Source organism: Cucumis melo, chromosome 1, assembly GCF_025177605.1.
Source record: "Cucumis melo cultivar AY chromosome 1, USDA_Cmelo_AY_1.0, whole genome shotgun sequence".
Lineage (NCBI taxonomy): Eukaryota > Viridiplantae > Streptophyta > Magnoliopsida > Cucurbitales > Cucurbitaceae > Cucumis > Cucumis melo.
Window position 1 is genome coordinate 15,638,982 of NC_066857.1, and position 21,981 is coordinate 15,660,962.

At 30.9% G+C, this 21,981-nt stretch overlaps 3 protein-coding genes across 3 annotated transcripts; all 3 read right to left on the minus strand.

The window, feature by feature from the left end:
• Positions 1-3,398: 3,398 nt before the first annotated feature.
• LOC103490397 (uncharacterized) lies at positions 3,399-3,998 on the minus strand. The gene has a single exon (XM_008449887.2). It carries the CDS (start codon positions 3,996-3,998, stop codon positions 3,399-3,401), a length of 600 nt encoding a protein of 199 aa, XP_008448109.2.
• A 5,468-nt stretch (positions 3,999-9,466) lies between these two features.
• LOC103490398 (expansin-like A1) lies at positions 9,467-11,543 on the minus strand. Its single transcript, XM_008449888.2, has 5 exons — positions 11,420-11,543; positions 11,198-11,307; positions 10,688-10,866; positions 9,951-10,083; positions 9,467-9,721 (listed from the first exon to the last, which is right to left on the minus strand). Exons 1-5 carry the CDS (start codon positions 11,541-11,543, stop codon positions 9,467-9,469), a joined length of 801 nt encoding a protein of 266 aa, XP_008448110.2.
• Positions 11,544-15,240: 3,697 nt separating this feature from the next.
• LOC103490243 (expansin-like A3) lies at positions 15,241-21,494 on the minus strand. Its single transcript, XM_008449672.3, has 5 exons — positions 21,267-21,494; positions 21,037-21,146; positions 20,284-20,465; positions 18,298-18,430; positions 15,241-15,616 (listed from the first exon to the last, which is right to left on the minus strand). The coding sequence occupies exons 1-5, from the start codon at positions 21,379-21,381 to the stop codon at positions 15,365-15,367; spliced, it is 792 nt and encodes a 263-aa protein (XP_008447894.1). The 5' UTR covers positions 21,382-21,494; the 3' UTR covers positions 15,241-15,364.
• Between the last annotated feature and the right edge of the window lie 487 nt (positions 21,495-21,981).

A 21,981-nucleotide genomic window follows, 5' to 3' on the forward strand; every position in this document is an offset into this window, starting at 1 on the left:
TGTTATGCAGTAGGAATAGTCAGTAGGTATCTGTCCAACCCAGGGTTAGACCACTGGACGGCGGTTAAAATTATTCTCAAGTATCTTAGGAGAACGAGAAACTACATGCTTGTGTATGGAGGTAAGGATTTGATTCTTACATGATACACTGACTCTGATTTCCAAACCGATAAGGATTCTAGAAAATCTACGTCGGGATCAGTGTTCACCCTAAATAGGGGAGCTGTAGTATGGCGTAGCATCAAGCAAGGATGCATTGTAGATTCTACAATGGAGGCTGAATACATCGCTGCTTGTGAAGCAGCAAAAGAAGTAGTTTGGCTTAGGAAATTCCTACATGATTTGGAAGTTGTTCCAAACATGAATTTGCCCATCACTCTATATTGTGATAATAGTGGAGCAGTAGCCAATTCTAAAGAACCCCGAAACCATAAACGAGGGAAACACATAGAGAGGAAGTATCACCTGATACGGAAGATTGTGCAACGAGGGGATGTGATTGTCACCAAGATCACTTCGGAGCACAACATTACTGATCCATTTACGAAGACTCTCACGGCTAAAGTGTTCGAGGATCATCTAGAAAGTCTAGGTCTATGAGATATGTACATTAGGTAACCTAGGGCAAGTGGGAGATGTGTAATGGGTATGATGATGCCCTAGTTTATTGTATTTGTATATATACGTTTTATGTAATATACTTGTACATTTTACCATTTCCAATGTTTGAGGATTACTTCATTATGTACATCTCATAAGGACTAGAGTTTTAGTCCAAGTGGGAGTTTGTTGGGTTTTATGTCCTAAAACTCGTAGATAGTAAATATAATCAATTGACTGCCATTAATAAAGTGTTTTATTATTATAATTTCAATAAGTGTTATTGATTATATTATTAGTTTTGTCTTAATAACCTAAATCAAATAAACTAACATCCTAAGTTGTTTGATGAGTCTTGAACATTATGTAGAGACATACGGGGATCAATGTTCAAGATCAGCTTAAAGGGTCTATAGTATAGGGTTAAGGTTGGGTATCTTATCCTGTTAACACTATTGATACGTCTCACTTTGTATTTGATACAAACACATTGATCCAATGTGTTCATGTATGCGACATGCGAGTGAGGGTATCCTATGCAATGAGTTTGCATAAGACTGGATCACGAAATAGTAATCACTAGATGTAACTCCGTTAACTAGTTGGATTTTTATTTCATTAGGATGACCTAGGTGACTTAGTCTTAATCTTGAGTGTATTATGAACTCCTGTTTGCGAGGGATTGTCCTTTGATTTATATGGGTGAGAGTGGTCAAATTGCTGACTCAATATGCTTATCATTTTGGGGACAAGACCGAGTGGGGAGCTGGGAACATAATCACACAAGATGGAATTCACTCCTTCCCACCTTTAGGGTAAGTAGATAAGTGTTCCCTTAAATGGTGTCTCCGGGACTTGAACAAAGGGCTCTACCCTCTCTATAGCACAAGAGGGGTTTCTGTTTAGTGGTTGGACCATAAACAGATTGTTCATTAGAGGAGCACTGGTATTTAAGGACTAGAGGTAACCTAGGGGTAAAACGGTAATTTGACTCAGCTTGTGTTACGAACACTTGTAAAGGACTAACTTGCTGGTATTGGTCTATATCCGTGGACACAGAAATATATCTACAGTGAGAATAGTTCAGCTGTGAATCTTTAGTGGAGTGTACACACAGTTAACAAATATTTATTAATGAAGTTAATGAGTTTAGCTAATTAATCTCATATGGTTGTAGCTTCTGATCCCCTTCCTAACTCATAAAGAGTAATGAGATTTATTTATATTGGTTATAATTTGAAATGTTCAAATTTACTTTGGGAATTAATATAATGTATATTGATACATTATAATATAAAGTTTATATGTTAATTAGACTTTATTATATAAATTTAATTTTGGATATGATTCAAAATTAAATTACGAGAGAATAAAATATTTGAATAAGTCCAAATATTAGTTTAATTTGAATTAGAATCATATTAAAACTATAAGTTAAAATTTAATGTGTATATGATACATATTAAAACTATAGGTTATGAGAGAAATTTATATTTGAATATGGTTCAAATTATGGATTAAATTAAATATAAGATATTTAATTTAGAAATTAATTAATTTGAGAATTAATTAATAGTTTAGTTTAATTTGATTTAATTAAATTTGATTTAATTAAATTAATTAAATTAAAACTATAGGTTATGCTAGAGATATTCATTTAAATATGATTTAAATAAAAATATTAATTAAATATGATTTAATTAATTATTAAATTATTAAATTATTTAATTAAATTAATTAATTAGTTTAATATATATTAATTTAATAATTATTATTAAGTTAATAAGGAATGTGGGTGGTTTTCCCACGTTCCTATTTATTATCTCCAACTTCCCCTTTCTTTCGTCAGCAGAAGTGGGAATTCTTTGCGTAACAATTACAACCGTGAGTTCTACGAAGGAGAAGACTCTCCATTCTCTCTGAAAAAATTCTCTTCTAGAGAAAAATTCCCTTCTTCCAATTTTGGTTCCCACAAACCATCTCAATCAGAGAATAGGAAGGTTTCCAAGTGGTGGTGCCCTAAAATTTGGTGATTGGTAGATTCAGAGTCGTCAACGAGCATAAGTTTTTTCTTCTTTGTATTTTTCCAAAGCATGTTTAACCATAAAAATTGTTTTTCTATTTTTTGCCAATGTATTGGTATTTTTAAGGTTCCAATTAAAATTGAGTTTCTGTAACTTTTCTGCTGTAAAGGGTTTTCATCCCTTCAAGGGGAGCTTTGCTGTTCCAATTATCAAGCCAAAAGGATATCGAATCCCCATCATTCACCTTCCAATCGATGTAGTTATTAAACTAGTTAGCATAGCTTGTTATAGCTCTCAATGGGGCCTTGTTGCTGCTAAATTTTCCTCTGGCAGGTATTTTACCAACAATATCCTGGTCATAGTTGGCTATAATCAGCCTTTTCTAGAGAGAATCTTTTTTAGACAAGAATTTCCAGAGTCATTTGCATAAGAGAGCGAAATTAGTATTGTGGACTGTATTAATTCCCAGGCCTCCCTTTTCCTTTAGTAACGTTATTTTAGACCATCTGATTAGGCTGATGTTATGCCCACTGGATGAGCCTTTCCACAAGAAATCCCTCCAAGTCGATTCAATTTTTTTAGCTATGCCCTTGGGAACTTTGAACACCGATAGTTGATAAGTGGAGAGACTTTCTAAGGTGGAGTTAATCAAAGTGATTCTACCACCCTTAGATAGGTGAGAATATTTCCAGCTGCTTAATTTTTTTTTATCTTCTGTAGGATATTTTCCCAAAAATTTAGAGATGATGGGTTCCCACCCAGCGGCATTCTAAGTTAATTAATCGGCAAAAAATCCTGCCATAACCCCCAACTTTCCACAACCCAGTTTGCTCGACTAGCAGCCACATTTATGGGAGATATAGTGGATTTGTTCATGTTGATATTTACGAAGAGATAAAGAGCCACCTTGAGGTTTGAAATGTACTCATCGTTATCCTCAACAAAAATGAGAATGTCGTCTGCAAAGAGAATGTGGGTAAGGTTAAGATTTGGGCCCAAGTTGACACCTCCAATTTTCCCCTTTCTCTCCAAATCATTGATAATTCTACTGAGGTAATCCATGGCCAAAACAAAAATAAAAGGAGAAAGGGGATTTAACCTGGTTGGTTGGTTGGATTCTACCCCGAGGTTTGCCATTAATAAGGACAGAGTATTGAACGCTAGATATACAATTAGCAACCATTTTCCTCCAATCTGAAAAGTAGTTTTTTTCATCAACATAAAATCAATGAGACTCCAACTGATTTTGTCAAAGGCTTTTTCACTATCCAGCTTGATTACATAACCTTTGGCTTTTTTGGCTCTCCAGAAATCAATTGCTTCATTTGTTATCAAGATGACCTCTGTAATTTGTCTTCCTTTAACAAAAACCATTTGGAACTAGGATATAGTGTCAGGCAATGTAGGTTTCAATCTTTCGACCTTTACCTTGACGATTAATTTATATAAAGCAGTAGTGAGGCTAATAGGCCAGAAATCTGATGCTATCTCACACTTTTCTTTTTTAGCTATGAGGGCTATGTGAGTTTCATTAACCGCTTTATTGAAAATTTTGCTAGAGTGGAAATTCTTGAAAATATCCATAATATTTTGCTTCATGAGTTTCCAGGCTTTTTTCAAGAATTTTATGGTGAACCCATCCGGTCTAGGGGCTTTGTTTTTAGCAAAGGATTTCAGCGAGTACCAGACTTCTGTTTCATCAAAGGGTCTGTCAAGCATAAAGCTACTGTGATTTGTAATTGGATACCAATCAAGATTGTCAATGAAAATTTGATTTTTCCTCTCATCAGAATATGTCTTTTTGAAATGATATACAAAGGTCTCTACTATATCACTGTCTTTTGTACATATCTGCCCAAGAGAGTTGATCACATTTGATATTATACTTCTTCGTTATCTGGCTGAACATATTTTATGAAAAAAAAGTATTTTCATCCCCTTTATGGTTCCAGACTGTTTTACATTTTTGAGCCCACATCTGTGTTTCTATGAAAGTAGCTTGGGAGAAATCAGCTTTTAGAGCCGTTCTTTTGTTACGGTGCAATTCGGTTAAATTTCCTTCGGCCTCTAATTTATCAATCAGATCGATCTCTTTAATCCAAGCCTTCTTATTCTCCTCAACCTGTCCCTTTTTAATTTTGCCCCACTGTTTAATCTTGATGGCTAATTGCTTGAGCCAACGCATGAAGGAATATCCAGCATACTCCTGTTGGCTTGTATTGTTCCACCACAATTCTACATTTTTCTTAAAATCTACATCATTAAGATAAGGGTTGGTGAATCTGAAGGGGGGAGGACCCCAAATGAAAGAGGAAGATTCAAGAGCAATGGGGAAATGGTCAGAAGTGATTCTGGATAGAGTTTTTGTATAATGACATGAAAAAGGGTTTTCTCATTCAGGTGAATACAGAAATCTGTCTAATTTGGATAATGTGGCCTCTGCTCTTAGGTTGGACCAAGTGAATTTTGCATTGATGAGGGGAGGGTCAATTAAATTGCAACTGTTTATGAAGGAGTTGAATTTCTTCATACTTAATGTAGCTGGATTTTTTGCAGAAGTTTCCCCATTCCATCTAACCACATTAAAGTCTCCCCCAAGAATTCAGTTAGGAAGACATGTGGCTTTGAGGTTGTCAAGTTCCTCCCAAAACATCGAACGATTTTTTCTTTTTGCTGGTCCATAAATGGCAGAAAGCCACCAGTTAGTACCATTTTGATAGCAAACTTTGGCCGAAATGGAAAAGTTTCCTTCAATAACCTTTTGAATGGAGTGTCTAAGGTCGTCCCACATTACAATGATTCCCCCTGATCGGCCATTAGATTTTTAAAAAAAATCCATTTAATGCTAATTGAGCTCCAGAGGGATTTTATGATTTTTCTTGTAACCATGGAGAGTTTGGTTTTAGTTAAGGTAACAAAGTCCGGCAGTAGGCAAATATAATTGCTTTTATTTGGCCTCTTTTTTAGGCCGAGCTTAGCCCTCTAACATTCTAGGATATCATCCTCATGGCAAAACAGTCTGCCCCATGGTGTCTTGCTCCTCACCATCTATTACATCGTCATTCATTTTTTCAAAGTTTAAATTCGGGGGAACAATTTGTAAAGGGCCTACAACATCATCACAGGTAGAATTAAATTCAGAAGACAATCTAATATTAGTATTTTTCAACCACTTAGTCAGTTTCCTCTTGAAATTTGCTTCTTCATCATTCTCTTCGCCTTGTTTCTTCAAGCTCTGTTTTTCCCATTCTTTTTGGTCACTCATGACCATATTTCCCAAGCTATCCTTCATCATTTCGGACTCAATTGGTGATAATGGTGATGGTGTGTATGATGATCCCTCAGGACTAGAAAAATTTGTATCAGATAGAGGAGATATATGGCCAAGATCCATGACCAAGTTTATCTCATTAAGTTCTTTCCTTCCCTTCAAATTCTGCCTTTCAGCCTTAGAAGCTTCTCCTTCTGTTTCCCGATTCTTCACTCTATAAACTTTCTTTTTTTTTAGAGATTCAGTCCTTTTAATTTTTGCTTCCCGACATTTTTTGGCATAACCCATTGGGCTTCCAATCTTCAGAGCTTTTGTGGGGGCGTTTTGGGTATAATGAAAATTTTCATTTTTTGGGAGCTAAAAGAGACTTTTCTCTCTGTGTTGATAGGGGGAAGCTTAAGAGGAGATTCATCATGACAGATTTGTTTCCCTTTTTCCTTATCAGTCATGTCAACTATCAGCTTTATCATCACTTTTCTGATTGGTTACTGTTGTCGCTGTCACCCTCATAATTCAAATTCAAAAAACTTACAGCATTGTTCAATTTTTTATTCATTTTTGTAGGCCCAATTTTTGTGTTCATCTTGTAGTTTCTGCTCTTTGATGTTTCCGACGAGTCTTTTTGACTTACAACAGCGAGATTCCTATCAAAGGTATATTGTTCAGCTTGTGGGTTGTATTCATTGAAACTTTCAGCAGCATTTCTAGTAAAGGAACCATGGATTCTGGGGTTCCTTTCTCTCAACCATCTTTCTTCTAGATGTGTTACTGTATGGATAGTGAAATCGCTTCCTTCTTCATCATAGATTTTAATAAATGCTGGTAAAAACCCCGTGTAGTTAACCTTCACCTTAATCAAAACTTCAGTCAGCTCTACTTTGTCGACTGTTTCTGGAGCCACTTCAATAAACCCACCACATGCTTCCCCAATCTGTACAAAGGCAGACATATTCCAAATGTATAACGGTATACCTCTAAAACGGATCCATCCCCCATAGCTGGGGATAACTTTTGGATCGGTATGTAAAACTTTTGACCACATCTCAAATTTGACATAGAAGGGGCCTACCGTGTTCCATCCTTTATTTTTGCATAGCAACTTTGCTAGATTGTGGTCTTTGATAAAGAGAAGAGCCTTATCTGCATGAAAGGGCTTATAGCGGAAAGCCAAATCCTTTTAGTCAGTCTGTTCTTTGAGCTTGTCTATGATTTTTTCCCAGTCATCGTGGAAACATCGTTTTGACAAAATAACCACTTTATTCCTGTCAAAATCATCCTTTTTGCCCTCTTTCTTCACTTCAGATCTCACTGTTGGAGTGAAGTTTTTTAAAGAAGTTCTGTTGGTTGCATAAAAATATTCAGATTCTGAGCTGGTTGAACTTGAGACAACTTCAGCATATGACTTTCGAAGTGAATCTGAGTCAGAGGATAAGGAGTATTTCTTTGTGCTTTTATCTCGGCAAGAGGAGAGTCTCAAAGCTGGCTCTCTTCTTTCTAAGTTCTTTTTGCAAGTCAACATATCAAAGAAATGGGCCCAATCAGATTTATCCATACCTTCCGGGACAAGAATGCAACATCTACGACCCCTTTCGTCAACTCTATAAATCTCCGCTATGTACCCTTTTCTATTGTGAATTTTCTGGACCCACAGACAGAAATCAACATACCTTTTTTTAATGAAGAATCTTGTGGTTCGTGGGGTGTTCAAAGTGCTTTGAATGTGTTTTTCAGCCATTCAAGAGATTCCATAGTAATGGCTATGGAGAAGGATTTGTAGGGGCGCACCTCTATTATCAACAGGTTTGAATCTCTTGATCTTTTATCAATAGAGAGCACAAATTCTTTTTTCTCCACAGTACAGTAACGTGGGAGTTGTTTCAAGAAAGCCATTTGCCAAGAACAATAGAGAGAGGGTAGTAGAAAGCAAAAAGAAAACAGGTGAAGGGATATGAAGGGTACCTTTGGGCAAAAGAGTTAACGTGAATCTCCAGTCGTAGCTATTGGTTGTTGGGAATAAATGATTCTGATGTGAAATCATCATAGTTCAGGTGAAGGGTTGCAGTTGTCCGGTGACTTGAAACGATGGTAATGAAGACAAAGGGACGAGTGGAGGGAAGATCGTTTGTGGAGAGAGAAGCCATTTTTTACTTAGCAGTAGCTATGTTGAATCTCTTCAACACTTTCATAGCATAGTCATACAAAAGTTAATTAATTAATTGGTTGAACGATTTCTCAAGATCTTCATCCCAAGTATTCTGTTTGTTAACACCAAGTCTTTCATATCCAATTATTGGTTGAGAAGCTTTGTGATGTTCATGGGTCCTGTCATGGATTTTCCAGCTAGCAACATATCATCCACATAGAGTAACAAGTATATTATATCATCACCTTTACCTAATTTTCTCAGGTATACATAAGGATAATAGTTGCTGCGAATGAATTGAATACTAGTGAGGTAGTCAACAAACCTCTTATACCAGCATCTGGGAGCCTGTTCTAAATCGTAGAGAGATCTTTCAAGCTTGCAAACTAACTTCCCCTTATGTTGTTAGCTTCATAACACTTAGGTTGTTCCCCACATATATCAACTAACTTTTTTCCTTCAACTTAATGCAATTAGTTGATAATTCAATTGGCTCTTCCAATTAAATTGGTCGGGTGAAAACAACCTAAAAATTTAGTAATGATAAAAGTATGATCGAATACATTAACGAAGAATTCTATTTTAACTCAAGCTAGGACTAGCTTTGTTATCTTAGGTTGGAAAATTTTTTACTTGAAAAACTAACATGCTCCCTGAGACTTACCACCGAGACTAGCTCTTGCTACGTAATTGGTTAAATATTTGATACAAATTAGGGCGACTCCTTCGAATATATAAACTAAAATTGTAAGAAGGGGTTTCCTTTTCACTTCTATGAAATTGCACACTTATTGGCTTTTCTTTTTTGTCAAGAAAGATACTCAAAGTTTCCTAATTCGTATTTATGATTTTCTTTGTTGTTTTTTATTTTTATTAAATAAAAAATCAAAATCCTGTTTAATAATCTCTCTCTCTCTCTCTCTCTCTCTCTCTCTCTCTCTCTCTCTCTCTCTCTCTCTCTCTCTCTCTCTCTCTCTCTCTCTAAGTTACGTTGAATTTCCTCTCCATTTTTTAACTGTGTTTTTTAAAAAAAAATTATAAGTTTTGATTTTTTTAGTTTTCAAAACTCCACTTAGTTGTTAAAAAAATCGAAAGAAAGTAATTAACAAACTACAGAATTTTATTTGTAAAAGTAGTACTGTTTATTAGTTTAATTTTCAAAAATTGTAAACCAAAAATCAGACAGTAATCGAAATGGTAGGAGAGAGGAAAGAGCAAAGAATCTATTAAATATTCAATGTTGCATTATTATTATTATTATTATTATTATTATTGAGTACCAATTGTTTTATTAATTTCATAGAATTCTATATTGAATCCTTCTATTTATAATCTTACTACAAACATTAATTTAATAAGGAATAAATTTCCTCATCAAAACTTCTAATTTATCCATATAAATTTTTTAGACTATATATCTGGCAAAACTCATTTCCATATTCTATCCCCACATTCTCTTGGAGAGCAAGATTCTTTGGCAATCTCTTCAATTTGAATTCCTGTGTCATAAGTTTCTCCACTTTTCCAATCGGCAGGAATTTCATAATTTGTCCAAATCCAATTCTCATTATCATATCCTGAAGTCACCACAAGTCTTAGTTGCAATGCTCCTTCTGGTACTTTACTTGTATCCCAAATAGCTCCATAGTTTCTCTTCAAACCTTCCCAATCTGAACGACCAACCTATATATATAATTGGAACAAACCCGATCAATCAACCAAATATTAGATGAATATATCGAGTTTCAGATTTACTGTTCTTTGTGTTGGATCCTAATTTTGAATTTTGGGACACTGACGCCATATTTTAGATAAACATATAGATTTGTTTTGAAATTTTGAGGTACAAATATGGTATCTATTATGAAATAAAGCTTATTTTATATGGTAATTTGAGTTATTTTTAACTTACTTGAGCAATGTCAACTGATTTTATTTCTGTCTGGCCACCTTGGTAAAGGAATTTCATGGCTAAGTAGTAAGGCTTGTTGCTCCATTCTTCAATTCTCACCAACAAATTTTTGTTTTTGTATCCACAAGGTACCCTAACATATGCAACATATGAAAAACCCACACATCAAAGTCACTAGCTAGGACATTTCTAGCACAGTCATCATAGTTTTGAAAGCTCTAACGAGTTAATTATTTGTTGATGATATATTCCACGTGTTGAAAAATAATCAAAGGAACCTCACAATATCTACATATGTATCATCATCTAACTTCATGCATTGTCAATTAGATTTAAAATACCAAAATGAGTTCAGACACAGTTTTCCTAGAGTCGAGTTTCAATCACCACTCGGTCGTTGTCGTATGCACAAAAAGAAAAAAAAATGGCTTTAAATGTTGTGGGAAATCTTCCTCATCTTTCCTAGGTGTGAGATTGATCTCAACTTACCCTCCCTAAGGCCAAAACAATAGTCTTTTAGGTTCACTAATTTTTATGGAATTTTTTTCCAATTAGACAATGTTTGGGCTTCAATTGTGGAGTGGTTATAATGGCATATAAAGTTGATCTCTATTTTAGAACAAATTGACAATAAGATGAGCAATAAGTTATAGGCATGTTATAAAAACAATGAGCTATATTCTCATCTTTCCACTATGAGATTTTAACAATTGCTATGAAATGGAAAGACACTTTACCTCTTGTATTCGATATCAACCATTCCTAGTTGCAAAAGTTGTTGAGCCATGCCCCAGCGAGCCATTCCTGAGAAAGCTTTTCTACTAAGAACAAAATCAGTTCGATTATCATAATTTTGATCTGTCAAAACTATTTTAGCTCCTATTGGACTGCACAACTTCTTGTTCTTGCACCTTACCTGAAACATAAAATAATACTGATAATAATAGTTGAAGGTCTCGTCTCGTAATCATTTTCTTCTTTTTTTTAAAAAAAAATGAAACCTATAAAATACTATTTTCATCTATTGGTTTGTATTTATTATTTGCTACATATTAATTGAAGACTTCCTTTTTTCAATCTAAGCTAATATTTGAAGGCTTAAATCTGGTTGAAAATTCATAAGTTTACTGTGAAAGTCGTCTGATAAACAAATTGTGTAAAACCAGAGCAATTTTAGAAAACAAAAAATGAGACGGTCATAATGAAACAAAGTTTATAATAGATTAGAAGAATATATATGTGTATACTTGAAAGCAAACACCACAACCAGCTCCTTGTTTGTATAGCAAAGGCACTGCACCAGCAATGTATCCATGGAAAGATTCATTTGCCAATGAACCATAGCCACATGCCCCATCTATATAGATATGTATCAAAATTAATTAAAACCCATTCCATTAAAAATCACTTTAAATAAAAATATTATTAAAAAAAAACACCTAAAAAACAAAAAATATGAAATGTTTTACATTGAATAGGATCATCACTGTAGTAATAAGCAGCTTTAGATTGATGGATACATCGATCACAAGCATTAGCAAAAGAGATCGTAAAAACAAAAAAGCCAATAAAGATCATAAACGAAGAATCCATCTTTTGTCTCTAGAGAATATAATATTTGTGTGACAAACAATTGATAGGATGATGATCTTATATATAGGATGAAAGAGGGGTTGGCAATTCCCATATGGAAAATTGGGAAATGGCATTTATGAATCAGTTGAACAAAGAAAGGACATGGATTCTTACAAGAGAACATAGCAAGAGCCATAGCCCATTGGTTTTATTTGGTGCCAAGCTACTGATCAAGTGTAGGAGAGAGTTCCAATAATATTTTCCCTAATGGCCCTCCACCCACCCAACCCATCTTAATTTTATAGGTTCCTATATAAACACACTATTTTATATATGCAAAAAGATTGTCACTAATATTTTATAAGAGTAAACGTGTTGATGGGACAAGTTGGGAGAGATTCGTAAATTATAATAGGTTAAATTATTAAAATATATATATATATATATATATATATATATATATATATTTGGGTGAAAAATACACATAAAAAAAATGTCCTTGAATTTTGAAAAATTGTTCAAAAGTACCCTCGTTAGTTTGGTTTTAAAAAATACTCTTAAATATTAGAAAATTTCATACATACACTTAAACTCAAGAGAAAAGTAAAAAAAAATACTCTTATTAATTCAATTTTTACACTAGATTTCTTAGCACTTAAAATAAAATCAAGATTTTAAGTTAAACTCATAGTTTTAAATTTCTATGTATATGTTGATATTTTCTACCAATATTTTTACATTTCCATGGGTTCGACATCGACAAAAGGTGTGAATCAATATTTTTATTACATCGTAGAAAAATTTATAAATCACAAAAAATAAACCTATAAAATGACATTAATATAAATATAATATATAAAAAAATAAGAGGAATTGTCATAAATAGCAAAAAAATTGAAACTATTTACAAAGAGCAAAAAAAAAAAAAAAACCCCAAGTTGAGCTGTAGAGAATTTGATGATTTTGCTATAGTTTGTAAATAGTTTTAATTTTTTTGCTATATTTGAAAATGCTCCTATATAATAGATATGTTTACTTATTTGAAATAATAATTTATATATTTATTAATTTTAATTTATTTTTTGAACTTTTTGTTCTTATAATTCTTCTAGAATTATCCATCAAAATCAAAATTTTTGTAAAATTAAGACTTTGATTTATTCACCAACATCAATATTTTGAAGGGGTATTTTAAAAAATATGACAAAACGGTAAAATATTTACACTGTATAGAATAATTCTAAAAATAGAAAAAGCTCAGAGACCCACAATAGAAAATACAAAAAATGCCCCGTCAACCACGCCGTCAACAATGCGAGTAATATGTTTGCTACACGATTGTTTATATTTGGCTAATGTTTGATACACGATCGTTTAGATTTGGTTGTTTATATTTGGATAGCTAAATATAAATGATTTATTTTTTAAATTGTCTATACATGATCGTTTAATTTGGTTACATGATCATTTAGATTTAGTTACACGATCGTTTAGATTTGTTTAAATTTATTTTTTAAATTCTTTGTACACGATTGTTTAATTTGGTTACACGATCGTTTAGATTTAGTTACACAATCGTTTAGATTTGATCCCAAATCGAAACGATTCATTTTCAAGATTTGGTACACGATCGCTTAGATTTGGCTAAATGATTTTTTTAAGATTCGTTGGTACACGATCGTTTAGATTTGTTTACACGATCGTATTTTTTTTTACACAATCGTTTAGATTTGACTACCCCAATCTAAACGATTTTTTTTAGGATTTTTTGTACACGATCGTTTAGATTTTGTTTTTTTCTTCTTATACGATCGTTTAGATTTGGCCACCCAAATATAAACGACACTATTTTTTCAGCTTTTTATATTTAATGCACGATCTTGAACAACCAAATAAAAGTTTAAAAAAATAGATCTTTTATATTTGATACACGATCTTGAACCAAATAACAATTTAAAAAAAAAGACGATGTAAACAAAAAAAAAAATCAAATTGCAAATGAAGAGGAGAAGAAAGACGATTAAAGAGAAGGACAAACCTAGAATATTTAAAAAATAGCTTATTTCATAAGTTTTGTTACACAGATCGTAAATATTTTCCCAATTTGTTATATTTATGAAAATTTCCCTATTTTAAACTTGTGTTAAAACATAAAATTCTACAAATTAATCTCACAAAATTCCAAAATAAAACTTTTCCCTTAAAATATACTAAAACAGTAACTAGTTAAATAAAAAAATCTCAAATTAATAGATATATACATCAAACTATTACTATTTATTAATAGACAGATACATTTTTTTTATTTGATAATTATCTGTATGTTAATTATAACAATAACTATTGAGATTGACTCTGTTTGTGATCTATTAATATGCCTTCACAATGAAGTAAATCTAAAACTAGCTATGACTTTAACTTAAGATTTTGGTTTTTATTTTGGTTTGGTAAGAAAAATGGTGTAAATTTTGGATAGTGTTCTATTTTTTTTAAGCTCAAGGATATGTATGAAACCTTTCAATAGTTCGGGTATTTTTTTTAAATAAAACTTTGACAATTTCCATCCAAAATTAACGGTAAAAATATTTTAAACCATTTTTTAAAATTGAAGGGCATATTTGAAACTTTTAAAAGTGTACGGATATTTTGACACATACTACAAAGTTCTGGGGCTGTTTTGTAACTTAACCATTATAAACCTATTAATATATTATTGTGACACTTGTGTACTAAATTAAAACAAATGAAAATATCTCTTGGACACATGGATTTCATTTATATATTTTGTAATCAAAGAGGTGAATATAGATATTAAATATCCATAGATATCTTCGATATGAATATAAATACTATATTTTTTTTAACATAATATTAGTGGGGGAAGGAGTAAAAATACTAATAATAATTTGATCAAAACAACTGCATTATTGATCTAAATAAATTTCGTGACTTACAGAAATATTTATTGTAGATATTTTATCAATACAAAAGATTGAAATTTCAATATCAATATTGAACATTGATAGTTTAATCCTTAGTTCTAAGTATCTTTCTCAAAAAAAATTACTCCTTAGTTCTAAGCAACTTCGATTTTTGCCCCTATCTACATTTGAAATTCATATCGAAGTTTTAAATCAAATGTCAACGTAAGAGTATCGTGTCATTCCAATAAAAAAAATTGATAACATATTGAAGTCAATATATAAATATACTAGAGAAATTTGTGAACGGAAAAAAGTATACATTTAAGTACACATATCGATATCTGCAACCTCACATGCATATGATCTACCAAAAAAAGTCTATTCAAGGACTATAGCCATGCCACAATTTCTTTAAAATCAGTGCTAGGGCTATCCTCAAGTCTGTGTAATTTCATCTAATATTAATAAAATCAATGCTACGGTTGCTTTCTTTAGCTTCTGTAACACACAAGAATCCTTATAAAAAAAAAAAGTACATATACCGATATCAAACCTATATAGAGATATATTGATACAATTACGTTGGTGAAGCCTATTAGACTGATGGTCAAAGAAAAAGAGAAATCTATCCGTAAATTGAGGAACAGCTCTTGAAGAAACAAAATTCTACTTTAAAATGATATTTCAAAAAGTTTTATCTATTACGACTTAAAACAATTTTGAAACAAACCTAACAAGTTAGGAACAACACATTACTCCATTCTAAAGAAATTTAAAAGAAAAAAAAGACCTAAGAGATCATTATTATAGGGATTTATTTAATTATAACCAAAAACATGCTAAAAGAAAACCTCAAATAGACGACCATTATTTAATTGTCATATGGTCTTGTGTTTTTTTTATTTTGTCCATTAATCACCAATGCCCTTCATCGCATTGTTTACAACTCTCTTGTCCTTTGGCAATGGCATCTATCTGAACTCCAAGGTCGTAGATCATCCCTGGCTTCCAGTCTGGCGGTACCACCCGCTCCGCCCTGATCCACATCCCGTCGAACCCCGAAATCACCCTCATTTGAAACATCACTGCCTCTTCCGGCATCGTGTCGATTTCCCATACCCCCGTGCCATGTCTTCTGCTCATGAACGCCGTTCTTCCCCCATTCACCTTTTAACACCAACATTATTCATCAACTACTTAGTCTATGGTTTGGTCCACAAAAGTTTGAGTTGGTCTCAATTTTTTATTTAATATATATATATATATATTATATATATTATGCTTACTTCTCTATAAGTTTTTAATTTGAATGCTTTTTCAGCAAAGATTTGAACCTCCAGGTCAAGTTAATATATATTTACTTTGTCAATACTTTATTTTTTTTTTTTTTTCTTTTCACATTTCTTAATAATACATGTTAGTTCTCAACCAAATTTAAATACAGAAGAACATTATTTAAAGATTGGTTTTACTAATTTTACCAAGTTTGAATTATAAACACAGAAACAAGAACGCTTTTTTTTCTTTTTTTTTTAATAATGTTATTTTAAAAATTATTGTCAAAAATAGAGTAAGAGTGAAACAATTGACAAAAATATGATAGAGAAGTCGTGGACGGAAGGCAAAGTCATAGACGAGGTCCACGACTTCGCTGGTGTCGCCACTCGACTTCCATATCAATCACGCTTATTTTATTTTATTTTTTATTTTCTTTATATATAATCATTAATAAATCTCAACCTCCTAAAAATATACCATTAATAAGTCTCAACTTTATAGAATTATTTTATTTCTAAAAATATCATTCTTTAATTATTAAATTAAAATATTTAATTATTTCTTTTCTAAAAATCTTAAATATGAATTTAAAATAATTATTTAAAAATTTTCTTATTGAATTAGTAACGAAATCCCTTTTATTAATGAAATTCAAAATTAGAATAGGTTCATAATTCAAATAAGGAAAGTTTTAAATATTAAAAATAGAAAGAAAAAAAGAATAGAAATTATACCTTATTAAAAAATAAATAGTATAATTATATCAAAATAAATAATAAATATCGTTGATATTTTTACCAAAATAAATACGTTATTGGCATTGGTATAACTATATATTATGGTATAAAAACGTGGTTGTGTACTTGTAGGAAAATTAAAGGAGATGGGCAGGAACAGTTTTCAAGTTTTAAGAGGTGGGTTTCTTCGAGAAATAATTTGATGCGATGAATAATTGAAAGTTGGGACAATCTCAAGATTTTAATTAAGGATGGAGACTTTGACCAAAGTAGTTTGGGGGTTGATAAATAGGGGCCAGGGTGGGAAGCAAAAATGGCAGAATCAGTCCTCAAAATGGAGTCTAAGGAAAGATGGAGCCCAAGGTGAAGGAGATAAGAAGTGGATTTCAGTTTGGTGGAAGTTAAGAATGCTATTCTTTTCTGTTAAGTAGGAATAATTGCTAAGCTCTCGCTGGATGGCTGCAACCTTTTTCTCCAAGATAATTAGATAATGTCAAGGAGTACATAACGGTGAGAACGTATCCTATATGGCTCCCTGGAATATATTGCCTCCGTTGCAGATTAAGACAAACAATAAACCAACTCTAATAAATCAACTTCGCATTCGTAGACTGAGTGGCAGGCCTTCCTGTTTAATTAATTTAGTTTGCTATAATTTAAAAGCATTTTGTTAATAATTCAATAATCAAATTTTTAAATAACTATTTTAAATTTTTTTAGAAAGAAAAATAATCAAATATTTTAATTTAATAATTAATTAATAATATTTTTAGGAATAAAATAATTTTATTAGGTTGAGATTTATTAATGGTAAAATTTTTAGGAGGTTGAGATTTATTAATAATTATATATAAAGAAAATTATATAAAAAAAAAAAAAAAAATCGATTATGTACACGACTTTAGTGGCCACGTCAGCAAAGTCGTGGACCCTGTCTACAACTTTGCCTAGTCGTGGATGGGGTCCACGACTTTCCTACCATATTTTTGTCAATTGTTTCTTTCTTACCCCACTTTTGACAATAATTTTTAAAATAACATTATTAAAAAAATGTTCTAGAAGCAACAACAATATTAAAATGTAAACAAGATATTAACTATCATATAATATATGCTAATGAACAAGAAATGTGTGGTTCAAATCTTTCTATCACGTTGTTCTAAAAAAAAGTAATGGTATTAAAATTTAAAGATGGACGTAATGTTGTAAGAGATTTTAATAAAATACAAAATTCATAATGACCTTTCAAATAAAACTTTTGATGATGTTTCTTTAGATGCTCTTCAATAATGTTTGGTTTTATTTATGGGATAAAAGAATAAACATTTATTGTTGAGATATTGTATCAAATCACAAAAATATTAAAAAAAAAAAGAGTATTTCGTAGCACATCTTTTTTTATATTGCAAGTATAACAAATATAACAAGTAATTAGATATATGAACTATGGCTATTAAAAAGACCATCAGATGACAATCAAAAGGTTATCTACTTCTAAATTTGTTACTTTTACAATTTAAGAAATAGAGTAATATGGGTCCATTATCATACATTTTGAAATGCACCTTTATTATTTATAACAAAAACTTATTACACATATTTTTGGAGGAAGCAAGAATATTTTGTTAGCTTTACCAACTTTTGCAATAGTCCACAATGGGTAAGGATTCTTGTTAAGATTTATTTGGAATACATTTAAACCATTTGTATACATTAATTATATAAAATATATATATGTGTATAATATTCAATTGATGGGGAGCCAAAAAAAAAAATGATGAATGGAATTAGTTAATATTGTAGGTGTGGTGGGGGTTTTGACAGCAGACTTACCGGATGAAGATGAACCAAAACTATATCTGTCTGCCCACCTTGGAATAAGAACTTGAGAGCCATGTGATGAGGCTTTTTGCTCCACTCTTCAATTCTTACTGACAAATTTTGTTTTTTGTATTCACAAGGCATCCTGCAAAAACCATGCTCCACCCATATTCATAAACAAACTTCTCTTTCTCTTTATATATATATAATCTCTATGTATTTCTGTATATATATATACATATTTACATGCATATCTATGTGTATATATGCATACTTATCCCTTTTATAAATAGATATATGCACACTTATCTATGTGTGTATCAAATATATATATATATGTGCATACATATATGTCTATCTCATATATATATCCATACATATATGTATATCATATATATGTGCATATAATAAACATACATATGTTTTGATTTATTTATTATATATTTACATATTTATAGTCTTGTGTTAAATTGAAAATTTTATTTTTATGGCTTACAAAAAATAAATGATAGAAACTTATTGGAAAATTGTCATTAATGGGTTTTGTTTCGTAAAACTAACATTTTTTTAAAAACAAAATGTTTAAACATCTTTTCTCGGTCCATCTTGAACGAGTGAGATCGATCATCGAGATTTTTCTAAAATATTGTAACTTTTTACCTTATTGATTGTTTTGGTTATTTTGGGTTTTCCTGGTGCATCTCGGTAGATAAACAGAGATTCTATAAATTTTCAAATCTTTTCTAAATCTTAACTAATTTCTTTTATTTTTTTGAAAAAAAATTATGAATCTCCATTCATTTCAAGTAAAATTGTAACGAAAAAGCCTAAAAAATCAATGATTTTGGGTTTTTTTAGTACAATTTTATCCCGGATGAACCGAGATCAACTAAATTTTTTTACCGAACACTTGTCAAATATTATATTACAATCTTGCCAAATTTTATAAAAAATTATTTTTGTAAATAACATTTGCATGATAATCTTGTCAACATAAATATGTAACACATCAATTAGAATATATAAATAATTCAAGAAAATTGTACAGAAAATTAGATATGGAGAAAATAAGATAGGAGTTGGTAAAAAATTGAGAAAGATTATCAAAGAATAATTAGTTATATTCAAATTTTAAAAATTGGCATAAATCTATATTTCCAAATTTTACAGATAAAAAATTAAGTTAAGATTTGGAAAGATTTAAAAAATTGTTAATTTCGGTAGAGCTGGGTCTAATATTAGATTATGGAAAAACCCAAAACAATTGATAAGTTGGAAAATTTTAATATTTTAGAGAAACATTGGTGGTGGGTCTGGTTGATTTCGTTGGGATAAACCAAAAAAAGATGTTTAAACGATTTTTAGACAAAGAAACTATTGTACGAGATAAAACTTATTAAAAGTTATTTTTGACCAATTTCCAAACTTATTCAACACAAGAAAAGAAAATATATATAATAGGTGGAAAGTTTAAAGATTAAATATTGAATTGATAAATTAATCTTCTTTTCGTAATAAAGTGTATGGAGATATATTCTTAAAGTCATAAACATCTTTAATGATCATGATTGTAAGGTTATTTGATAATCATTTATTTTCTGTTTTTGAATATATTGAACATAACCTAATTACTTATGTTATAAAAATTAAATATAATTGTGAAAACTTAAATCGAATGGTTTTCAACTATCTTTGGTAGAAGATACTAACAACCATAAATTTAAATTTCAAAAACAGAAAACTAAAAAAATTTATTATCGAAAAGTTTTTTTCGAAAATGCATGTGACTCATCTTTTATTTTTTTTTTCTTTTTTTTTTTTTACAAAACCTACTTTTTTAAGTTAATATAAATAAAAATTATATTTAAAAATAGTATTTAATTATAAACTTAATTTTCAAGACAGACAAACTAAAGAAACAAATGTTTATCAATGGGAGTAGAGTAGATCAATAGATTCAATAGAAACAAAAGGAAGAACCATAATGTAAAGGCTAACCTTTTGTATTCAATGTTAAGAGTCTCATGTCTCAAAATAGTCTTGGCATGGCCCTTCTGAGCCATGGCAGAGAAAGCTTTCTTACTCAAAATAAAATCAGTTCTGTTGCTTTGTACATTTTGATCAGTCAATATGACTTTGGTCCCTCTTCTGCTGCAAACTTTCTTGTCCTTACACCTTATCTACAACATTGTATTTTTTCATCAAATCATTAAAATAATGTTTAAAGGTTGTTTGTAGAGCTAAAACATAATCCACTTCAAAACTTGAATAACAAAAAATGGAACGAAATTGAAATCGCGAAGCATGAAGTTTGATTGAAAATTGTTGAAACTAATTATAAATGAGTTAATATGTATTATAAGAATCCAAAATGTTTAATTTGAATAATATGAATTTAGATTATATTACGATAGATTACAAACTCTCTCGTATTGTGTGCTACCAAAGATTCCTTAGATGTATTCATATAATTACAATCTCTCAACGAAGTGTGATTAAAAAAAATAACTTCAAAATCATTATAAAGTAGGTCTAGTTTAACGTTTGGTTTCACAATTTTAAATTGGACTCTTGTACCATCATAGTTGAATTAAAATCGCTAAAACAATAGTTAAGTGAATGCATTTTGGAGTGGATGAACAAGTACTGCAGCACAAAATGCAAGAAAATATTGCTGCCATTAATTACTTGTTTCATATATATATATCAATCATCCTATCAAAACAAACCCACTAAATCATTTAATTTTACCTGATAGCATGCGCCACAACGAACACCTTCTTTGTAAAGAGAAGGAATGCCCGAAGCCAGGTGTCCGTTAAACAAGGGAAGAGCTAAAGAGCCATAACCACAAGCGCCAGCTAAAACTCAAATACACATTATTCTATAATTAATACAGTATTATATAAGAGAAGAAAAAACGTAGAAACAGAGAAGAAGATAATTAATATAAAGATTCGACATAACAGATAACAACGTACATGAAAGTGGCGAATCATTTGAGTAATAGGCAGCTTTGGATTGGTGAACACAGCGATCACAAGCATTAGCAATTGAGGTGAGGAAGAAAAAGAGAAGGAAAACAAACAAAGCCATTTCAAATGCCAATGAGATTATGAAAAGAGGAGAAACATCAAAGGTGTTGTTTATAAAGGCCCCATTGGATAATGGTTTCCCAATGAGTTTGGTGTATTATTCTTTCACGTGGAGAGAGATTATACTTTGTTCCCACCGACTCCTTATCTCTCCTTTTGTATAAAATTAAATATAGTATTTCTTAGGATACTTCTTGGATTTTAGCATCAACGTGCGTTGAGAAACTTTGAGAGAAAAAAAAGATTAGAATGTGAAGAACGAGTTTGATTTAAAATGTTGTTTTTGTTATGGGGGTAGTGTGTCTTTCTCAATTGTAGTCGGTGGATTTACAAGATTGTCACATTTGTTTTTTCTGTTTTACTGATATGACAAAAAAAATCCAACTCAAGTAATACGTATATATACTTGATAAACCTGATACACATATATATTTAATGTACATAAATGTTGAAAATAAAAAATATCAAAAGTTTTTAAGTTAATAACAATTAAGTAAATATGTCGAATGTCATTTGAGTAAATACACAATATGACATATTTTTTTTAAATAATTTTATCTTTATCAACTTTATAGCAAAAAAAACAGCATTTGGAGCAATG

Coding starts and splice junctions, on each gene's coding strand:
- LOC103490397 (XM_008449887.2), bottom strand. CDS start 3,998: ATGGTTTTTGTTAAAGGAAGACAAATTACAGAGGTCATCTTGATAACA.
- LOC103490398 (XM_008449888.2), bottom strand. CDS start 11,543: ATGGATTCTTCGTTTATGATCTTTATTGGCTTTTTTGTTTTTACGATC. Junction 11,308..11,419: donor CAGTGATGATCCTATTCAAT/GTAAAACATTTC, acceptor ATATCTATATAG/ATGGGGCATGTGGCTATGGT. Junction 10,867..11,197: donor GTTGTGGTGTTTGCTTTCAA/GTATACACATAT, acceptor TTTATGTTTCAG/GTAAGGTGCAAGAACAAGAA.
- LOC103490243 (XM_008449672.3), bottom strand. CDS start 21,381: ATGGCTTTGTTTGTTTTCCTTCTCTTTTTCTTCCTCACCTCAATTGCT. Junction 18,431..20,283: donor CTTAACATTGAATACAAAAG/GTTAGCCTTTAC, acceptor TGGTTTTTGCAG/GATGCCTTGTGAATACAAAA. Junction 15,617..18,297: donor TTTTGGTTCATCTTCATCCG/GTAAGTCTGCTG, acceptor TGGTGTTAAAAG/GTGAATGGGGGAAGAACGGC.